The sequence below is a fragment of the Rattus norvegicus genome, chromosome 4 (genome assembly GCF_036323735.1).
Source record: "Rattus norvegicus strain BN/NHsdMcwi chromosome 4, GRCr8, whole genome shotgun sequence".
NCBI lineage: Eukaryota > Metazoa > Chordata > Mammalia > Rodentia > Muridae > Rattus > Rattus norvegicus.
This window is the reverse complement of record NC_086022.1, coordinates 67,785,975-67,807,401: the sequence shown is the minus strand read 5'-3', so window position 1 is coordinate 67,807,401 and position 21,427 is coordinate 67,785,975. Positions and strand designations below refer to the sequence as shown.

General features: G+C 45.5%; 2 protein-coding genes and 1 pseudogene across 2 annotated transcripts in view; 2 read left to right on the top strand and 1 right to left on the bottom strand.

The window, feature by feature from the left end:
- Hmgb1-ps18 (high-mobility group box 1, pseudogene 18) overlaps positions 1–21,427 on the top strand; it is a 600,236-nt pseudogene that overhangs the window by 251,675 nt on the left and 327,134 nt on the right.
- The window catches only part of Atp6v0a4 (ATPase H+ transporting V0 subunit a4), an 81,948-nt gene that overhangs the window by 1,691 nt on the left and 58,830 nt on the right, over positions 1–21,427 (top strand). The window lies entirely within an intron of this gene.
- Tmem213 (transmembrane protein 213) lies at positions 9,363–15,392 on the bottom strand. Its single transcript, NM_001399337.1, has 3 exons — positions 15,198–15,392; positions 10,555–10,623; positions 9,363–9,647 (listed from the first exon to the last, which is right to left on the bottom strand). The coding sequence occupies exons 1-3, from the start codon at positions 15,340–15,342 to the stop codon at positions 9,478–9,480; spliced, it is 384 nt and encodes a 127-aa protein (NP_001386266.1). The 5' UTR covers positions 15,343–15,392; the 3' UTR covers positions 9,363–9,477.

Here is a 21,427-nt window from a genome sequence, read left to right as displayed (position 1 = left end):
CTCTTAGAACAGATGCTGGCAGAACGAAAAGCTGGGACACTATGGTGTGAAAAGGCAAACGAGAAGGGCAAAGGCATCCCACCTTGAGAAGACAATTTATAGGGCAAGCAAAGGGTTGTTTTTGAAACCCGAGAAAATGAAACTCCATGACAACTCAAGAGAGCAGAAGATCTCGGAACACAGGGGACCCCCAGTGTTCTAAGAAAAACATGGAATCCTAGGTAGGTAGCATCCAATATGGAAATGCCGATAAAATCTAAAGTCTGTAGTTGACAGCTTTGTATAAAAGACCTCACTAGTAGGGGGAGCTGTGAAAAGGGTACTGGAACCCTGCCATTTACAACTGTATTTTAAAATGTGCAAACCAACTAATCTTGTCAGGTAGACCCTATAGGGTACTGCCATGTCTGTTGCAGTCCCATCTTGTGCGTGACCTGCCCTGGATGACTAGGACCTGCCACATTGCTTTGTGGGCATGGCTCCTGCTCATGGTGACAGCAGAGCAGCTTCAAGGCTCAGAGAAAATAATTCTTTTGAGGAAAGTTCAGCCAGGTACGGTGGCCCACACCTTTAATCCTGGCACTCTGGAGGCTGAGGCAGGAGGACCATGAGTTTGAGGCTAGTGTAGTCAACATACTGAGATCCTGTCTCAAAAGTTTAGAGTTAGTAGGAGCTGTCTGTGCTTAGTGTGCTTGGGGCCTTTGACTCAATTCTTAGCACCACCAAAACGATAATGACCAAAAGGGAAGCTCAAAATGAACAGGCAACGGAAGCCATGAGGAAGACTCAGATGGTTCAACGGAAGCCATGAGGAAGACTCAGATGGTTCAAAATATTCAAAAGAGAGAGGGGGGGGAGGAAGAAAGAAAGAAAAGTCTTTATGGTGGTGGGGGAGATGGCTCAGCACATCTTAAGTGTGTCAGTTGTGCAACCATAATGACCCAGGTTCAGGCCCAGAACTGGCTAAGAAAGCTGACTGTGGTAACCAACATTTCTGATCCCAGCACTCCTACAGTCAGATGGGAGACCCAGATGGAGAGTTACCCAGAAGCTCTTAGGACCAGAAAGAGAGACCCCACCGCTATATGTGTGTTTGCACACGTGTGGCATGGCCAAGGGAGCACCTGTATTCACACCCCCGCCCATAAAATAATTAATTTAAAAACTTGGCCATTGAGTGTCTTAGCATTCTCCACCAAACCTGAGTACCTGGAAGAACTGAGTCTTGTATGACGTTCTTGAACCTCCATGCATCTGAACATACAAATAAATAAAATGGGAAAAGCAGTAAAAGTTTAAAAGATTTAAAAACCTAACAGCAGGCAAAGGACATTATGAATGTTCAAAACAAACCTGAAAAAATCTTCAAAAGAAAAATAGAGCCATACACGAATATTCAATGATCATATATTCCAATATATCAGACAGTTTTGTTAATAAATATTGGGCAGGGGTGTAACTTGGTAATAGTGTGCTCGCCTGCTATGTGCAAGGCAACACACACACACACACACACACACACACACACACACACACACACGTAGTGAATAGGGATTTAAAACAAAAACACAAAAGCAACTGAAGCGCCTTGAGTGAGACCTGGAGAATGTTCTACCCAGCCAGATTTTACCTGCTCTGAGTGTAAACAGGTTCAAAGTACCAGGAGAGCAGTCACTAGGAACAGCTGAGGCTTTGAAGGTCAGGCTGCTCCCATGCCCAAAGCAGGGGTCATTCCTTATCTAACACTCCCACAACTCCCCCTGTTTGTACCTCCTTGCCCAGCACAGCTTAAGGTAAAAAGGAAACAGGAGCAGTCCAGCTCCTGAGGAAGATCATTTACCAAAACCCTGTTATTATTGCAAGATGCTCTGTTTGTCCAGTAACTCGATCGCTCCGTGGACCTCCAGCACTTTTCTCACCTATGGGTGGGGTGTGTTTGACTCTTCAGATGTGAGAGCCTGGAAAGACTCCAGCTGCAGACTTGGGCAAACCACATCTATGTAGTTACCAATTCACCGTTTGTTGTATTCACGCCACAGTATAGCATTGCAAAAGGCTAAACCAACCCCACTTGAAAGCTTACAAGGTAACATCCTGTACAGAGGCGGGGTTGGGGAGGCTCCTTCAAAAGTACTTGTGAGGGTAAATATTTGGATTGGGGTTCTGAATGTGATGTGGTCATAAGTCTCAATGAGTGGTTTCTTTCATTTAATATTTTAAAATTCTGAAGAAAACGTTAGCGCAGCGCTTGAGTTCGAGAAGGGGAGTTACAGCTGAACTGGTTGTTGTGTTTGAGTGAAAATAAGTGGGTTGTTGATTTCAACATTAGTTCTGTGCTGCGGCAGAGTAAACAGAAGCCGGCTATGCTAATTTAGCAGAATCTGAAGACTAGACAAGATTTAGAACTTCTAAAGCTGAAGAGGACGAGAATGCTCACTGCCTCGGTTTGTAAGTGAGATGGCTCAGTGTGTAAAGGGGCTTCCGCCTGGCCTGCACACACACACACACACACACACACACACACACACACACACACACACACACACACACACACATAAATAAGTGAAGTTGGTGTCCAGTGTGTTTGCCAGATACAGAGGCAAAATTGATTGACAGATTATCAGTAATGCTAATCATTTTAAAGACACAACTAAATTTAAATAAGATAGTCAATCTACAAAACCAATGTTTTTTTTTAACATTTTCTTTGTTTTGTTTATGTAGGGGGTGTTTTTTGTTTCGTTGGTTGTCTTATTTTGAGATAGTTTCTCTGTGTAGTCCTGACTCCTGGAACTAGCTTTGTAGACAAGGTTGACCTTAAACTCAGGCATTTGTCTGCTTCTGCCTCCTGAGGGCTTGAATTAAAGGTGTGTGCCACCACTGCCCACCACTGGTGGTAACTGTTTTACTTTTTCTGACCCAAAGTCCACATTAGCATTAGTGAAGGAAATAAAAGCTAACTTAGGGGCTGAAGAGCACTGACTGCTCTTCCAGAGGTCCTGAGTTCAAATCCCAGCAACCACATGGTGACTCACAACCATCTGTAATGGGATCCGATGCCCTCTTCTGGTGCACCTGAAGACAACTACAGTGTACTTATATATAATAAATAGATAAGTCTTTAAAAATAAAAAAGCTAACTTAATTACACTAAAGATTCTAGTAAATGTTAAATGGAGGACGTCTAGTGGTTAAGAGCACTGAGCACACTTGCAGAGGGCTTAGGTTCCATTCCATTCCTGGCTCTCATATGGAGGCCCACAATTGCCCATAAATCCAGTTTCTGGGGGTCTGGTACTTTGTTTGACCTCTGTGGGGAGGAAGCTCACGTGGTGCACATTCATATATGAAGACAAAACTCATGCACATAAAAATGAAAAAACTTAAAGCGAGAGCTAGGACGGTGACTCGGGCAAAGCGCTTGCTGCGTTTGGACTCCTCACACCCGTGTAACAACCCAGCTGTGTGGTACACATCTGTGATCCCTGCCTGGCAAGGCAGAAGCAAGAGGGTCCCAGAGGCTTATTGGCTGGTCATTCTAGCCAGTGAGTGAGCTCTGGTTCAACGACTGTCTCAAAGAATAAGGAGCAATAGAGAAAAAAAAATCAACCTCTGGCTTGCAGTGACGTGCAAGCACACACAAAAGCTAACCATGTTAATGCTAAGAATGGCGTATGGTTGGGACCGACGAGGACATTCGACCTTCAAGCTGACCTTACACTAAGCTATCCTTATCAAAAAAAGGGGGGAAGGGGGGAGAAGGAGGAAGAGGGGAAGAGGAGGAGGAAGAGAGGGAGAGGAGGAAGAAGATGGAGGAGGAGGGAAGGAAGGAAGAAGGTGGTGGTGGCAGACAGCAAATGATGGCGACCTCTGACCTTCACATGTACATGTGCATACATGTGCACACCACACTAGCAAGTACATGTGTGTGACCTTCCAGGTGTCTTGTCTGCAGCCCTCCAGGTGAAACAGGCGTTCCACCCTGAGCCTCACTGCATTCCACATGCCCAACGAGCCTAAAGTGTCTGTCACACAGGGAACTTAATAAACGCTCAGCAAGTGCGTTCCTGGGAGCGCCGGATTTCTGCACAATCTAGTGACTTTTTAATGTGTCCTCAGTGTACACGGTGACGGGTTTCACCATATATACTTCTTTTCAAAACAGGGGCTCCTGTGTAGCCCTGGCTGTTTTGGAACTCACTATATAGACCAGGCTAGCCTGGGACTCACAGAAATCCACCTCTCTCTGCCCCTTGGGTGCTGAGCTGAAGGTGTGTGACACCATACGTGGTTACAACGGGATATCATGGGCCTTACTCTGTCACTCCCATTGCCCCGTCTTGTCCCCTCTCCAATCCTGCTGGTTGGTTTCCCTCCTCTTTCCGTTAGTCCCCTCCTCTACTTTCATGTCTTCTGCTTTCTCTGGTTTATGAACATTCCCACCATCCCATTTATCTTCCCTCTAGCACACAATTAAACCCCCTTTTCTACGGCTCCTGTAAAATTTGCAATATATATTTGTAACTAATCCAATTGCACTAGCAGAGAACACTATGCTTCTCCGTGGACAGTATGACAATATTTTAAAAAAAGATTTGTTTTTATTTTATTTATATGAGTGTTTAGCCAGCAGGCATTTCTGTGTACTACCTGCCTTCAGTGCCCATGGAGGCCAGAAGGTGTTGGATCCCTTGAACTGGAGTTGTGAGCTGCATGTGAGTGCTGAGGGTTGACCTGAGTCCTCTGGAAGGGCACCCCACATACACACACCCACACTGTCATGGAGGGTTCCTTGGTGCTGCCCAAGGCTACTATGCACCTTATGTGGATAGGTTGTTAACCCTAATGCTTTGTATCTGAAGACTTTTATTTCCCTCAGCATCAAAGATACAACTTACAGAGAGATAAAATTGAGCACTGTGACTTTTTGTTAGGATGATTTCATAATAATCATTTATTATGAGGTCTGAGGATGTGGCTTAGTTGGTAGGATGCTTGCCTACTGTGCACCAAGTCTTGGGTTTGATTCCCTAGCACCCTATAAAACTCCACATGGTGGTACATTCCTGTAATCCCAGCACTGGGGGCAGGAGGACCGGAAGCTCATTCTCAACTCTGCAGTGAATGAGGCCAGCTTGAAATAACGGGAGCCTGTCTCAAAAAAAATAAGATGTGTGATTTTCTACATCTTAATGACAGATCAGATAATAAAGCTTAGAGTAGGAGTCCCCAGCATCCGTTTGGCATTGGCCACATCTGAGCACTGCCTATGCTTGCTATTCCTATGTCCAATAAAGACAATTGGAGATTCCAATAAAGACAAGAACATACAAAGATAAACAAGTTGAGTGGGTGGCACTGTTAGAAGACTTTTAAAATAAATTGTTAAAATGTATCACAGAGTACTATGTACTAATGAAACAAGCACCAATGATAAGTGTTTAAAGAATATACCAGAAGAATCACCACCACTGATGATGCAGCTAGAGTTCAGAACCTTTGCAACTTAAGTAACTTCACCTTAATGTAATTGATGGCTGATTCTTTTTTTGTTTGTTTGTTTGTTTGTTTGTTTTGTTTTTTGGAGCTGGGGACCAAACCCAGGGCCTTGTGCTTGCTAGGCAAGCGCTCTACCACTGAGCTAAATCCCCAACCCCTTGATGGCTGATTCTTGAAAGGAATCCTGGGGACTTTGTGAGGAAGTAGCCCAGAAAATGATTGAACATTAACTTACTCTTTGATATTTGGGTTCCTCTTCCTAAAATGTAACATTTTCTATAATAGCAAATTACTCGAGGCAACTTGTTTTTTCTAGAGTATCTCCATGAGTTTTGTTTGTTTTGCTTTTATGCCTTTAAATTATTTTCCTCATATTGATTTTTGAGAGAGGGTTTCTCTTTGTGTCCTGCCTGTCTTAGAACTCACTTTGTAGACCAGGCTGGCCTCAAACTCAGAGATCCATCAGCCTCTGTCTCCTCAGTTGCTGGGATTAAAGGCATGCACCAGCACCACCTGGCAAATTATTTTTTTCTGTTAGATCAGAAATTGGCCCTTCGTGAGGGGTATGTTTACTATACATAAGGCTTTTAAAATTATTGTTTAAATATATTGTTGCATATATCCCTAAATATTGCTACATATATTCCTAATACAATCTGTTCAGTTTGGAAAATGTTACTTGTATGTAGAGGTTTTCAGAGCTGACCGTTTGGTATTGAACACCGAATCTGGGAGCTCATCCCTGGGGAAGACCATTTCTCCAGCCTTCACCATTCCTTAGTTGCCTGCAGTTCCTCTTCAGGCCTGAGACCTGGCCTTTCCCCCTTCCACAATAGCATGTCTGTTGGTGCCAGTCAGGCAGTACACTTCTTGGGTGTAGCTTCCCTGACATTTCTAGGAGACATGATCTCACAGCCAACTTCCTGTTCCTCTGGTTCTCAGTTTTCCCACACCTCTATTCTGCAATCCTTGAGCCAAAAGTATGGAGTGTTCATGAATGTCTGCTGCCCTCACACGAGCGCTGTGCTAGTCTTCTCTGTATTGTCCCAGTTTTAGTGTACGTCCTGGGGAAGTGAGCACCTAGTGCAGATAAGTTTTAAGAGGCATTTTAGAATTATTTGCTGGTTACCAAATAGAGACAAGTTATAAATCATGAGCTATATGGCATTATGTGGGGGGCTGGGGGGGGGGAACAGGACCCAATGACCCCTAATACTACTCTTAGTTCATTCCGTGACTCACTATATTGTCCCTGGAGTCAAAAGAACCCCTAGGATGAAAGGGTCCATTTTAATTTGCACAGTCGTTAATTGTCCTTTTAAAAAGGGATGGTCTGTCCTGTGGGGCCAGCATGGTGACAGGGTTGGAGTAGCTGGTCACACTGCATACCTTTCTTACATCCCCAATCTTTCTAATTTGTCCCGTCTATATGAGTTACTGAAATTTTCTTTTTTCATTTTCTCTTTGGTAACTTGCCTGTATGTGCACCACGAGTCAGAAGAGGGTGTCAGATGCTCTGGAACTGGAGTTTCAGATGATTGTGAGTCACCGTGTGGGTGCTGGGAACCGAACCTGGGTCCCCTGGAAGAACAGCCAGTGCTCTTAACTATCGAGCCACTATTTCAGTAACTCCATATGAGTTCCTTTTGCTGTGACCTGACAAAGGACTTAAGAGTAAGTTATTTTGCTTTGACACTTTGAAGGTACAACTGTCCTGGGAAAGAATTCATGGGAACGGGGTTTGAGGCAGCTGGTTACACTGTATCCTCAGTGGGGAAGGGGAGGATCTTCAGTTCCAAGCAGGCACATGCATCAAGCGGAAGTGTGAGGCAGATGGTCACACTGTAGCACTGTATCCATAGCAGAGAAGGGGGAGGGGAAGAAAGAAATAGTCCTCAGCTCCAGGCACCCATGTGGAGGCTCACAACCATCTAAAGCTGTAGGTAAAACACTCATCAACATATAAATTCCAAACCGACCCAGTCAGCTCTCATCATCTCCTTGAGTTTCATGGAATCCCAAAGATGTCTGTTAAAAACTATCTGTCTATATGGCATTAAATGTCCAGCAAAGCACTTGTGAGTAAAAGATGTCCGTGTTGCCTCCCCCTCTTCTCATGGATAGGTGCTGATTTTCTTCTCCACAAATGTTTCCCATTGTGCCCATTGTGGCCCTGCTGACCACCCACATCTCCCAGTCCCCTTCCCAGGGCTCTTTCTACAGAATTGCCCTTGGAAATTTAGGGAGCGAGAGATGTGCTTGTTCCTCTTCATCCAGAGCCTAGTGGCTTCTATCCAGAGATAGGTGGGAAAGCTACCTCTAGGGATGTCTTGGAGATGCTGGGAGGTTCTGTTTGTCTCCCCGGAGACAGAGCTCTTACAGTGATTCATCGAGTCTGGGAAATTGACTTCAAGATGTTCAAAGAAGGGGTTGGGGATTTAGCTCAGTGGTAGAGCGCTTGCCTAGGAAGCGCAAGGCCCTGGGTTCGTTCGGTCCCCAGCTCCGAAAAAAAGAACCAAAAAAAAAAAAAAAAAAAAAAAAAGATGTTCAAAGAAATTTAAAAACTATTAGAAATCTCTTCCTGCCTGGCATATGTATTCCGGTGTCTTCTAATATTCAGAGTGGTCTGACACACCCAGCAGGAGGCCAGGTGTCACTGCTTTGGATATACATATCCATATTGTTCAGCGTTGGCCCCTGAGTCTAGGGTTTCTTTTCCCACTTCAAAACCAGCATCTGCCCCAAGGGTCAGTCCTGGTGGTCTTATTCTAGGAAAGTCTACCCCAGAATTGTCCTTTCAATCACATCTCCCCACCCCTACATGACCTCAACAGGACAGAGCACTGGGTGCTCCTGTGCGTATATGCAGGCCTGTGTGCTGGTGCACACCCATAACCCCAGAGCTATGGAGGTGGAGGCAGGAGGATGAGACACTCAAGGCTAGCATGGGCCACAGGAGACACAGTTCTCAGTTACATGTTAAGTTCAAGGCCAGCCTGGATTACAGGAGATTTCTCTCTCACAAACTGACAAAAATCAAAACATAGCAGCAGATGGATACAGGCTGCTCGGAAAGAACAGGTGAGCCTCTGTCCTCCACCTCCCACACAGCAGCCCAGACTGTTGGAGGATCTCTCTGAGACCCAGCGTTAAACCTTGGTTGGGCCTCGTTCTTACATGCTCAGCTTAGAAAATTGATACCTAAAGTAATCTGCTGTATTTCTCTTCACATCGGCTTGAAATACTTAATCTCCCATCTTTTAAAAACAAGTCCTTGAGGCTGGAAAGACGACTCAGGAGTTAAGAGCACTCGTTGTTCTTTCAGAGGAGATTCAATCCAAGCACTTAGATGGCGGCTCACAACCATCTGTAACTCCAGTTCCTGTGTCTGACACCCTCTGAGAGCACCACGGGCATATGCTCACAAACTCCAGCAAACACACACACATACACAGGAAAATAAATGATTAAAATAGGCGGACTGATAGGGAAGATGGAGTGCTGGGGAGGAATTGAACTTGTGAAGAAGGCAGGATGGCTTTGCCCTTGACTAAAGTAGGAGGAGCCAACGTCCTGCTTTTCAAATCTGTCCATTAAAAGACGGCCTTAGGTTTCGTGTGCACCCTGAAGAAAGCTTGGGGTAGATGGGGAGTGTCACTGTAGGGACTCTGGTGGATGACGGCCATTCATGCAGACACACAGGTCCTTGGGACAGCTCTGACCTCACCTTCTTCCTTCTGGAACAGTGGCTGAAGTGGGTGTGCAGCCACAAGGGGACGCTGGAGGGCAAAGTGCATGTGTGGCTTATACAGGGGCCTGAGTTCGGTCCACAGCACCAAATCCACAATAAAGGAGCCAGAGACTTCAAGGAACACATGACTTTAAAGTGACAGAAGCCCGGCTTCTAGAAGCATCCCCCGCCCCTTCCCGCTATCCACATATGGTAGAAATAGCCATCCTTGGGAGCCAAAGCTCTGCTCATGCTGCCAGGTCTTTGGGCTCCTCTGGAGTTAACTTCATCAGTTTGTCCACGCACAGCAGGATGAGGGTGAGGAACCAGAAACTCCAGCCAACCGCCGCAGCGATCCAGCCATACTCGTCCACAGAAGCTCGGCAACACAGGGAGGCTAGTGGGCAGAAGTCGACGTCTGACAGGGGAGAGCAGGAACAGGACTGTAAGACACCAGCCACGCCTGCTCCCTCTCAAGTTAGAACTCTCGAGAACACAGGAAGCAACTGACGTTTACAAGCACTTGCCACTTGTTAAGCATATCCTAAATCCTTACATGTTTGCTACTTCACACAGTCAAGCTAACAAACAGGGAAGTTATTACCACTGCTTTGGTGCTAGGTACTGAACCTGGGGCACTGAATGAGGATATGACCTACACTCCAGCCCTTTGCTGGTTCAGCTATTATCCCCACTTCATGTAAGGAATCCCAAACTGAAGAAGACCAAGATCACAGTACGGCAGAGGCAGAGCCCACATTCAAGCCTGTAGATTTCGAAGTCGTGCTCTTGGCCTCTTAGGTAGTTATTATTGCTCCCTCTCCGGCTCTAAGTGCACAGACGTAAGTGCAGTTGGCCATTTGATGAGGACGGGATAATGGGGGGGATCAGAGTTAAGATGAAGCAAAACCTTTCGTTGACTGGACACATGTGGTGGAGATTCCTGTGCTTTCTGATCATCCTGCTCTTGGAAACATGCCAAGAGGATGACTAGAGATAGGGGAAGAGTCCACAAGCCAGCTCCTGCTTTGGGCCGAGGTTGGAGAAGCTATTTTCAATGGGCTTTTCACCCCTAAAACACTACATTTCCCCTTTGGCTACTGGTCATTAGACCCACCTGTGCAAAAGAGCATGAGACTAAATTTTGATCAAAGCCAAGCTAGCTTTGTGAACAGTGCTGGGACATTCCCCCTCCTCCACTGTCCAGGAAGACCAGACTGTCAGTGAGCCACCTGACACGGATTAGTGGACAGAGAAGGGCCCAAGTTTCTTTCCTAGATCCAGGGATGGCTCAAAGATCTGGGCAGTTGACAGGGGAAACTTACTAGCACACTGCTCGAGGGTCCCGGGGTCTGGGTGGTGTGTACTCAGGGTTGAGTTGCCGCTGCTGGCTTCTGCAGGGAAAGGCAAGTTGTGTCAATGAGTCCTGGCAGAGGGTTAGAATTATTTCATGCATGAGTACTGAGTAATGGCAGTGGCCTAGGGGTCCCAGGGAAGACTACACTAAAGCTTGTGAGGGATACATTGAACTCATCTCACTCATCAGCTGGGCCCCAACTCAACAGTGGGGCTGTTTATGGAGACAGACAAAGAAGTAACACGGGCTAAATGAGGGTACACAGAGTCCTGATGGGGGGGGGGCGCAGGGAGAAGGAGAGGAGAGGGGAGGGGAGGGGAGGGGAGGGGAGGGAAGAAGAGGAGAGGAGAGGAGAGGAGAGGAGAGGACAGGACAGGACAGGACAGGACAGGACAGGACAGGACAGGAGAGGGGAGGAGAGGAGAGGAGAGGAGAGGAGGTAGGTTGATCCAACACTTGGGAATCAGAGGCAGGTAGATCTCTGTGCATTCCCAGGCCAGCCTGTCTGTAGGAGACTGTGTCTCAAAAACAAAAACAAAACAGAGAGGGGGAGGAGGAGCAGGAGGAGGAGGAAGAAGAGGAGGAGGAGGCACCACCAACTTAGGGCTTAGAGGAAGAGCCATTCAAGGTCACAGTGAGCCAGAGACCAACTGTAACCCCAGGAGGGAGAGCCCAAACCTGCCCACACCTTGCCCTAGACACCCAACCTGCAGAATGGTGATCAAGCACCTTTCTGTCAAAGACCTCCAGTCTGTGGTGTTTGTTTTACAAGCCCGAATGAAAGATTATGCTCACCTTTCTTCAAACTTATAAAGTAACAGAGTTTGTCTTGTTTTTAATTTTTAAATTGTTGTACAAAATAATAGGTTTCATCAGGACATTCAAATATGAAGATCATATGCTCTGCACATAGTCTTCCTCCTGACTATGCTCCCTCTGCCGTCTGACAGGTCCCTTCCTCTTTCCAAGTAATCCCTGTGCTGTTTAGTACTTGCCAACTTGACATAAAGAGTCACTTGGGGAAGGGAACCCCAACTGAGGAACTGCCTCAATCAGATACCTGTAGGCATGATTGCAGAGGCATTTTCTTGATTAAAGATTGATGTGGGAGGTTTATTTTTAAGATTTATTTATTTATTTTATGTACTTGAGTCTCTGTCTTCAGTCACACCAGAAGAGGGCATCGGATCCCATTACAGATGGTTGTGAGCCACCATGAGGTTGCTGGGGATTTGAACTCAGGACCTATGGAAGAGCAGTCAGTGCTCTTAAGCACTGAACCACGTCCTCCATTCAGATATGGGAGGATTTGAAGATTGAGTGTAGGAGGGGCAAGTCCCTGTGGCTGGTACTGTTCCTAAAGAGGTGGTCCTGGTTTGTATAAGAAAGCAAGCTTCGTGCTCCTCCATGGCCTCTGCTTCAATTCCTCCCTCCAGGTACCTGCCTTGGTGTCCTTTCACAGTCCTTGTCCTCTTAAAGTTACCTTGGATCAATGTTTTATCACTGTAAATTGAGGAGCAAACTAGAACAGCCCCTCCCATGATCATTAATGGCCGTATAATCTCCTACATTTGTCTGGACTCCTCATAGGATACAGAACTGTGAAATAGGCTTCCAGGGTTTGGCTCATTCCGCTCTATGTGACTTCTCATTCCATTCATTTTCCTGAAAAAATGACACAATTTTATTCCTTATGTCTTAGTATAGTTCATGCCCCTGTACCATATGTCTTATATCCGCTCATCGGTTGATGGACATCCAGACTGGTTCCACTTCTCCCCTACTATAAACAGTGCAGCAATAAGCATGACTGTGCCAGCTGTCCCTGTGCTGAGCTGACCCAGGTAAAAATCCCATTTTCGTCCTTATTCAAAGACACTTCGCTTCTTTTAAAAACAGAAATGCTTTTCAGGGGAGCATGGTGGCATGCATATGCCTTAATTCCAGCACTTGGCAGGAAGAGGCTGAGGGGTCTCTTGAGTTTGTGGCCAGCCTGATCTACACCCCAGGTTCTAGGCCAGCCAAGGCTACGTAGGGAGACCCTGTCTCAAAAGAAGAAAACCTAACCAAACCAAATAAGCTCCTCGGTGACCAAGACCCACTGCACAGGCTGCTTCCTGCACATATGGCTATAGGATGGCTATTCCAGTGTTAACTGAACCAAGCACAGAACAATCTAGAATGTCTCTTTCACAGCAGATTCAGTTTCTTTCCAACATGTGAACAAAACAAAACCGTTGAAATCTGATCTTGATTCTTCATCTCTGTGGGTTGTGATGTGTCACACGGGTACAAGGTCATCAACAAAAAGCACATCTCAGGTGAGCAAATCCACTGCTTAGAAAAGCTGGTGCTTGGAACTGTCTGCGGACTGACAAGCCAGGACAGGAAGATGAAAAGACAGACAAGCAAGCACTTTAGAAGGAATTGTAAAAGTTCTGTCAAGAGTGTGTGGAGCAGCGCTTGGTTGTGGAGACAGACACTGAGATTTAGGGAGAAAAGCTGTGTCCCTGTGTCTTTTGGCGGAGGGTGGCAAGACCCACGATGCTGAGGACATCAGTTCCTTGACACTGTGGCTATTCACGGTGATTTTCTTAAAAATGAACTTAGGTTGAACAGTTACGCTGGTCATATCTGAAGTGTGTTCAGGTAGCTGGCGGCCACCTTACTGGAATTGCAGTTCAACCGGACACATTTACCAGGGAAGAAAATCCTATCCACACAAATCCCAATCTGGGGGCAGGGGGAGGGGGGATTAAAACCAAGGGGGTTTTTGTTTGTTTGCTCATTTGTCCTTTTAAAGACAGGATCTCCTGTGTCTGAGGCTATCTTTGCGGAGAATGATTATGAACCCTTGATTCTCCTGCCTCTACCTTCCAAGTACTAAGGTGACAGGCATGCACCACCTTGCAGTGGGGTGGGGGTGGGGGTGGCGGTGTGGGGGGGGGTTCATGTGATGCTGCACATTAAGCCCAGGGCTTTCACATGCTAGACAAGCACCCCCATCCCCACCCCAGTGAGCTGTGCCCGAGCCCAAGAGACTGACTTTTGAAGAGCCTTTCTGGAAATTATATTGCTGTCTGCTTGAAAATGGAAAGGAGGGCCTAGAGCTCTTAATGCCCCACTGCCTGTGGGTCAGCTTGTCCTTCAGAGGTGTTGTTTACACCGAGCAGGCTAATTGAGGAAGAAAGTTGTTGCTTAACCACAGCCACAAACCTGCTGCCTCCCAGTCCCGAGTCCCTCCATCCTGCCTAAAATATGCGAGTAACCTTGATACAATCTGACTTCTGTTGTAAATTATTCACATAGCTTAGAGCTGAGCCCTGTTTTGGAGAAACTGATTCCTGAACATCAGAAATTCCCTTCAAAACCAAATCATGCCCTCAGCCTTGATCTGGTCTCTCCACCTAGGGTGGGAGTATTCTCAGGACAGAGTAAACGAATGGGGAAAATTTATTGAGATGCCAGTATTAGGCTGAATCCTATGAGGTTGCCATTTTTAGAGGTCAGGACCCATTCCTCACTGGCAGCTTTATACTTGAATGTCACCCGTTGGTGTTCTAAGAACCATCCAGGGACTGGTGGACTAGGGGTACCCAAAAGGCTCTGTCATGGCAAACAGAAGAAAAACAACAACCATAAAAACTAGGGCCCTTATCTGTGGTTGATAAACTGAGAGTGACCATAGCTGCTGCCGTTTACTGTGCCCTTGTTTTGTTGTAAATGATTTACAAGCTGTTACCCATTTCCTCTTTACAAATAAATCACAAACCACCGTTGTTACCCCAATGTTATAAAATAGGAGTCTGGGGCACAGAGAGGTAAAGTAACTTGCTCAAGATCACACAGCTAGTAAGCAGGATGAGGAGAAAGGAGTCCAATTTCTCTAGCTCTGAAGGATCCCAACGGCCTCCTGGCTGTTCCAAGAGGAGAGACTCAGGATGACAGAATATTGAGAAGGGTGTGTCAGGACTGGGGTCAACGGGGGAAGCTTGAGGCAAGGTCAGAGCCAGAAGCAGGAAAGAGGAAGCCAGACCCCTAGACGCTCTGGTGTAGAGCCCAGCTAAGGAAGCCAGGCCTCTTCAGATGTGAGAAAAGAAACCTGAATGGGAGACTGCTTCTGATGCCTGCCCTGAGGAGGCTCGGGGTGGGGGTGGGGTTAGAGAGCCGCCTAGGGTAGCTTTTCAGTTTCAAATTGGCTGAGGCAGTCTGGGTTGGAAGGCACCTCGGCTGGAAGGTGACGGCTCGTCCTGAGGGAGCCTTGGCAGAGCCATTGGGAATAGCAGGGGCGCGGTACCCCTTTCTACCAGTTTGGTCCTCTGACGAATGAGATGCCAGCAAATTGGCAAATTTGTTCGTTGTGTTTTGTTTTGTGGCAAGGGTCTACAGGGGTGATTGCTGCTGTCCTAGCAAGGGAATTGACTGCAAGGAACCCAAGACATCCCCAGCTAACTCCCACCCCCACTCTGTGCCTAATCCTCCAGGGGAGCGACTTCTGTTTCCTCTTTCCTCTGTGCTGGACCAACCCTGGTCAAGGAATCCTCCCTCCCCTTCCCCCAGTCCTGCCCTCCCCCTTCCAAGGTGGCCAAGACTAAAGCTCAAAACTATTACCTGTACCGCAGCACAAGTAGAAGGAGGTGAGGACCAGGCTGAAGAGCAGGGCGGCCTGCGGGGCAGAGGTGAGGTACCCAGGGCTGCGGAGGAAGACACCTGTCTGGGCCATGTTGCTGCAGAGGTGCTCTGGGGTGGGGAACATGTGTCCTGAGTGTGCTGTGTTTGAGGTGACTCCTGTCCTGCAGGAACTGGGAATCTGTTCAGTGTTTGGGGGTAAAGAAAGAAGGTGGAGCCAAGGAAAATGCCTGCCACACCTGCTCTGCCTCTGGAACTGTGGCTGGGGAAGGGAAGGAGGGGCAACCTTGGCCCTCCCTCCCTCCCTGAGACAAGAGTTCTCCTTGAGGAAAAGGGAAGGTGATTCCCTGCTGGTTCCGTGGATCTGGACGTGCTGTTGATTCACCTGCAGGTGTAGTGTAGGGTCTCTAAATCAATTACTTATTGAGTTCAGTAATTCTCTATTACTTATTGCTCACCAACTGTGTGCACTGAACTATGCTATAGCCTGCAAACACCCAGAGTGTTGGCATTACAGAAACCCAAGACCCTGAGCAACCTGGGGAATGTCTGAATGATAAGGACGTTGGGCATCAACAGCAAGAGGCCAGCCACCCCTGCTGATGAGACACCTTAGGGAGGCCTTGAGGTCTGACAGGTGAAGGGGAGAAAGGCACAGAAGTAGGAAACTCAAAGGTCACAAGGTGGTGTTTGGAAGCCCACTGTGATCTTGACGTAGATAAATTTGGTCCCGCTCTGGGTGGGAGTGGTAGGCCTGGAGAGCCAGGCTGACTATGTGTCCGGGCACTGACTGGGGAATTTGAACCTGCATCAGGAGGCAAGCCGGGAGGCTGTGTGAAGGTTCTGAACTGAGTAGTGGCAAACCGTGATTGCTGCTTTCAGCCTAAATGTTTGACTGACAGTGTTCTTACTGAAGTGTCCTTACCTAAGGCAGTACATTCCAAGGACTCAAGTGGATGCTTGAAGCCATGAATATCACTGGAATACACACGTACTTTCTTAGAAATACGTGCCTATGGTAACGTTTAATTTGTAGTTGTAATAAGAGATTACTAACACAGCTAATAATTAAGCAGCAATTATAACAATATATTATGTACCATTTAAAACTTAGGAATGCCTGGTTGTGGTAGTGGTGGTGGGAATGCACGTCTTTGATCTCAGCATGCCTGAAACAGAGGTGGATATTGCCAGTTTGAGGGCAGCCTGGTTTATAGAGCAAGTTCCAGGGCAGCCAGGGATACAAAAAGAACTCAAAAAAAAAAAAAAAATCAAAATAATAGGGGCTGGAGGGATGGCCTAGTGGTTACTCATTGCTCTTCCAGAGGACTTGGATTCAATCCCCAGCACACACTTTGCAGCTCACAACCGTTTGTAACTCCAGTTCCAGGATCTGACACAATACACAGGAAATAAAATTAAATAAATTTTTTAAAAAAGGAGTCTTGTTTATAAAAAACAATAATAATAATAACTTAGGAATTGCTTCTGGAATTTTCCATTTAATTTGATCAGCATTTAATTGAGGACAAGTAACTGAAAGCAGAGAAGAGGGAGCTGACATCGGTGTCTTCCACATTCAACCTTGAGGAGGAAAGACACCCAAGAGCCTAGCATTTGAGACTTTGATGAGGTAACAGACATGGTTTCTGTCCTTGAGAAGAACACACTCCATCAGAGAGACCAAGCAAGGAAGAATTTGGATGAATATGGAAAGACAGTAATGGAGAGAGAGAGAGACGAGGGAATGATTAAATCAGAGACGGGCAGGGGAGAGAGACGAGGGAATGATTAAATCAGAGACGGGCAGGGGCGGGGCTTACAGAGAAAGTGACATCCAAAAGAAGCAGGGGAGGGGCTTAGAGAGGAAGTGACGTCTGGCTGGGTGTTGAAGTTTGAGTTTGCAGATGGAAGTTGATGGGTTCTTAGGGTAGCCGGCTTAGCTCTGAAGTGGGAGAACTTTTACACTGTGTCCTTATACACAGCCCAATAAGAAAGGAATGGATGCAGTCTAGCTCACTCAACGCTCTATAGAAGATCATGTCTCACTCCCGTCATGCTAGGAATTAAGAGATAAGAGCAGGAAGATCGAGCCTGGGCCAGCCTGGGCTACATGAGCTGCTCCCCACCCAAGCCCATAAGCCTCAACAACCACAAAAAGTAAAATGGAAAAGAAAAGTTCAATGGACAGACATGTGCAGTGGCCCATACATAGGTCTTGCCTTAGGTTTTTCCAAAGGAATAAATTAATAGTAGCCATGAGTTGGGGGAATTGGGTAGACATGCTTCAAGCAGTTTAATTTTAGGTCTTTCCGAGAAAGGTCCAGGGCAAGCCAACCACTATTTGGACCTTCACTTGTGTCCAAGTAGCAACACTGTGTGCCAAGCCTTTGGTTGGGGATAAGGGGATTGAGAGAGCATTTCATGATGGGGATGGGGTATTTGATCTGGCACTTCAAAGGTGTGTAGCTCACCAGGCACAAGGAAACTGATAGGCACAGGGTCTCCAGGCATTAGTATATCCCGTTGTCTAGATACTGATGAGTACACTGTTCAGCCTACAGTTCATCTGGATGGACTAAGAACAGATTGTAAGTGGTCCTGAATACAAGACCAAGGAAACGGGGCTTTGTTTTATGATTGGGAAGCCATCTCTTTGCACAAATACTCCAGACTAGGTTTAAACCAGAGCTACATGCAGGGAAATCTCATCACAGGCTTATTGCAGGTTCACCAGACTCTGCAATAAGAAGTTGGGCTGAGGGTGGAGAAGGGGGCTACAGAACTGAGAGGCATTGGGAGGCCAGATCCACAGCTGGGAGGGGTGCAGATCCCTGCACTTCGGTCCCTTAAAGCCATTCTGGTCAGCTTTCCCAGTCCCAGGAGCCCAGCCCATTTCTAGATTCTTCAGGGAATCCTAGAAATGGCATCCATAAAAGAGAAACAGGCTCTATGGTAACTATGGAGTGGATGCCCCAGTACAGCCCTGCTTCTTATTGGCTGGATGGCCCCAGGCAAATCATTTAATGCTTCGTAGCCTCAGTTTCCTTATGGGAAAACGGTAGGATGGCATCTGTCCTCAGACTTCTCAGGATGACTTAATGAAGTAATCCATGAAAAAGCACACAGTACAGGGCAGACAGGTGCTCAGAACGCAACGCTAAGCCCCATTTTACTAGAAAGTCACTGTCAATAAGAACCATCCGAGAAATGAGAGAAAGGCAATAGGGGACAGTAATGCCATTTATCTATTGGTTTATTTACAGGCTGCCTCGATCCACAAAGGATTGGAGGAGGCTTATTGACAATCAATTGAGTGAGATAAAGTAATTTTGAAATAACAAATAAAGCAAAAAGAATCCTAGGGCAGGGAGTAGAAGATGGGCCGGGGAGCTATTTAAGGCACAAAATACCACACATGTTTCCCGAACTTTGTGGCGTCAGCGTGAAGAGGGCTGCTGGGTAACTTGGTCGCACACACCGATCCAGGAGCTGGGCGTGGCAGCAGAATCTTGCAGCCGCATCTTCTCGGTACAAAAATGATGGGGATCAATAAAAAGACATAGATTAACAAACTGGATATGCAACGAGGACCCTGCATTCTGCTGCCTACAGGAAACACACCTCAGAGACAAAGACAGACATTACCTCAGAGTGAAAGGCTGGAAAACAATTTTCCAAGCAAATGGTCAGAAGAAGCAAGCTGGAGTAGCCATTCTAATATCAAATAAAATCAATTTTCAACTAAAAGTCATCAAAAAAGATAAGGAAGGACACTTCATATTCATCAAAGGAAAAATCCACCAAGATGAAGTCTCAATCCTAAATATCTATGCCCCAAATACAAGGGCACCTACATATGTAAAAGAAACCTTACTAAAGCTCAAAACACACATTGCACCTCACACAATAATAGTGGGAGATTTCAACATCCCACTCTCATCAATGGACAGATCATGGAAACAGAAATTAAACAGAGATGTAGACAGACTAAGAGAAGTCATGAGCCAAATGGACTTAACAGATATTTATAGAACATTCTATCCTAAAGCAAAAGGATATACCTTCTTCTCAGCTCCTCATGGTACTTTCTCCAAAATTGACCATATAATTGGTCAAAAAACGGGCCTCAACAGGTACAGAAAGATAGAAATAATCCCATGCGTGCTATCGGACCACCACGGCCTAAAACTGGTCTTCAATAACAATAAGGGAAGAATGCCCACATATACGTGGAAATTGAACAATGCTCTACTCAATGATAACCTGGTCAAGGAAGAAATAAAGAAAGAAATTAAAAACTTTTTAGAATTTAATGAAAATGAAGGTACAACATACCCAAACTTATGGGACACAATGAAAGCTGTGCTAAGAGGAAAACTCATAGCGCTGAGTGCCTGCAGAAAGAAACAGGAAAGAGCATATGTCAGCAGCTTGACAGCACACCTAAAAGCTCTAGAACAAAAAGAAGCAAATACACCCAGGAGGAGTAGAAGGCAGGAAATAATCAAACTCAGAGCTGAAATCAACCAAGTAGAAACAAAAAGGACCATAGAAAGAATCAACAGAACCAAAAGTTGGTTCTTTGAGAAAATCAACAAGATAGATAAACCCTTAGCCAGACTAACGAGAGGACACAGAGAGTGCGTCCAAATTAACAAAATCAGAAATGAAAAGGGAGACATAACTACAGATTCAGAGGAAATTAAAAAAATCATCAGATCTTACTATAAAAACCTATATTCAACAAAACTTGAAAATCTTCAGGAAATGGACAATTTCCAAGACAGATACCAGGTATCGAAGTTAAATCAGGAACAGATAAACCAGTTAAACAACCCCATAACTCCTAAGGAAATAGAAGCAGTCATTAAAGGTCTCCCAACCAAAAAGAGCCCAGGTCCAGACGGGTTTAGTGCAGAATTCTATCAAACCTTCATAGAAGACCTTATACCAATATTATCCAAACTATTCCACAAAATTGAAACAGATGGAGCCCTACCGAATTCCTTCTATGAAGCCACAATTACTCTTATACCTAAACCACACAAAGACCCAACAAAGAAAGAGAACTTCAGACCAATTTCCCTTATGAATATCGACGCAAAAATACTCAATAAAATTCTGGCAAACCGAATTCAAGAGCACATCAAAACAATCATCCACCATGATCAAGTAGGCTTCATCCCAGGCATGCAGGGATGGTTTAATATAAGGAAAACCATCAACGTGATCCATCATATAAACAAACTGAAAGAACAGAACCACATGATCATTTCATTAGATGCTGAGAAAGCATTTGACAAAATTCAACACCCCTTCATGATAAAAGTCCTGGAAAGAATAGGTATTCAAGGCCCATACCTAAACATAGTAAAAGCCATATACAGCAAACCAGTTGCTAACATTAAACTAAATGGAGAGAAACTTGAAGCAATCCCACTAAAATCAGGGACTAGACAAGGCTGCCCACTCTCTCCCTACTTATTCAATATAGTTCTTGAAGTTCTAGCCAGAGCAATCAGACAACAAAAGGAGATCAAGGGGATACAGATCGGAAAAGAAGAGGTCAAAATATCACTATTTGCAGACGACATGATAGTATATTTAAGTGATCCCAAAAGTTCCACCAGAGAACTACTAAAGCTGATAAACAACTTCAGCAAAGTGGCTGGGTATAAAATTAACTCAAATAAATCAGTTGCCTTCCTCTATACAAAAGAGAAACAAGCCGAGAAAGAAATTAGGGAAACGACACCCTTCATAATAGACCCAAATAATATAAAGTACCTCGGTGTGACTTTAACCAAGCAAGTAAAAGATCTGTACAATAAGAACTTCAAGACACTGAGGAAAGAAATTGAAGAAGACCTCAGAAGATGGAAAGATCTCCCATGCTCATGGATTGGCAGGATTAATATAGTAAAAATGGCCATTTTACCAAAAGCAATCTACAGATTCAATGCAATCCCCATCAAAATACCAATCCAATTCTTCAAAGAGTTAGACAGAACAATTTGCAAATTCATCTGGAATAACAAAAAACCCAGGATAGCTAAAGCTATCCTCAACAATAAGAGGACTTCAGGGGGAATCACTATCCCTGAACTCAAGCAGTATTACAGAGCAATAGTGATAAAAACTGCATGGTGTTGGTACAGAGACAGACAGATAGACCAATGGAATAGAATTGAAGACCCAGAAATGAACCC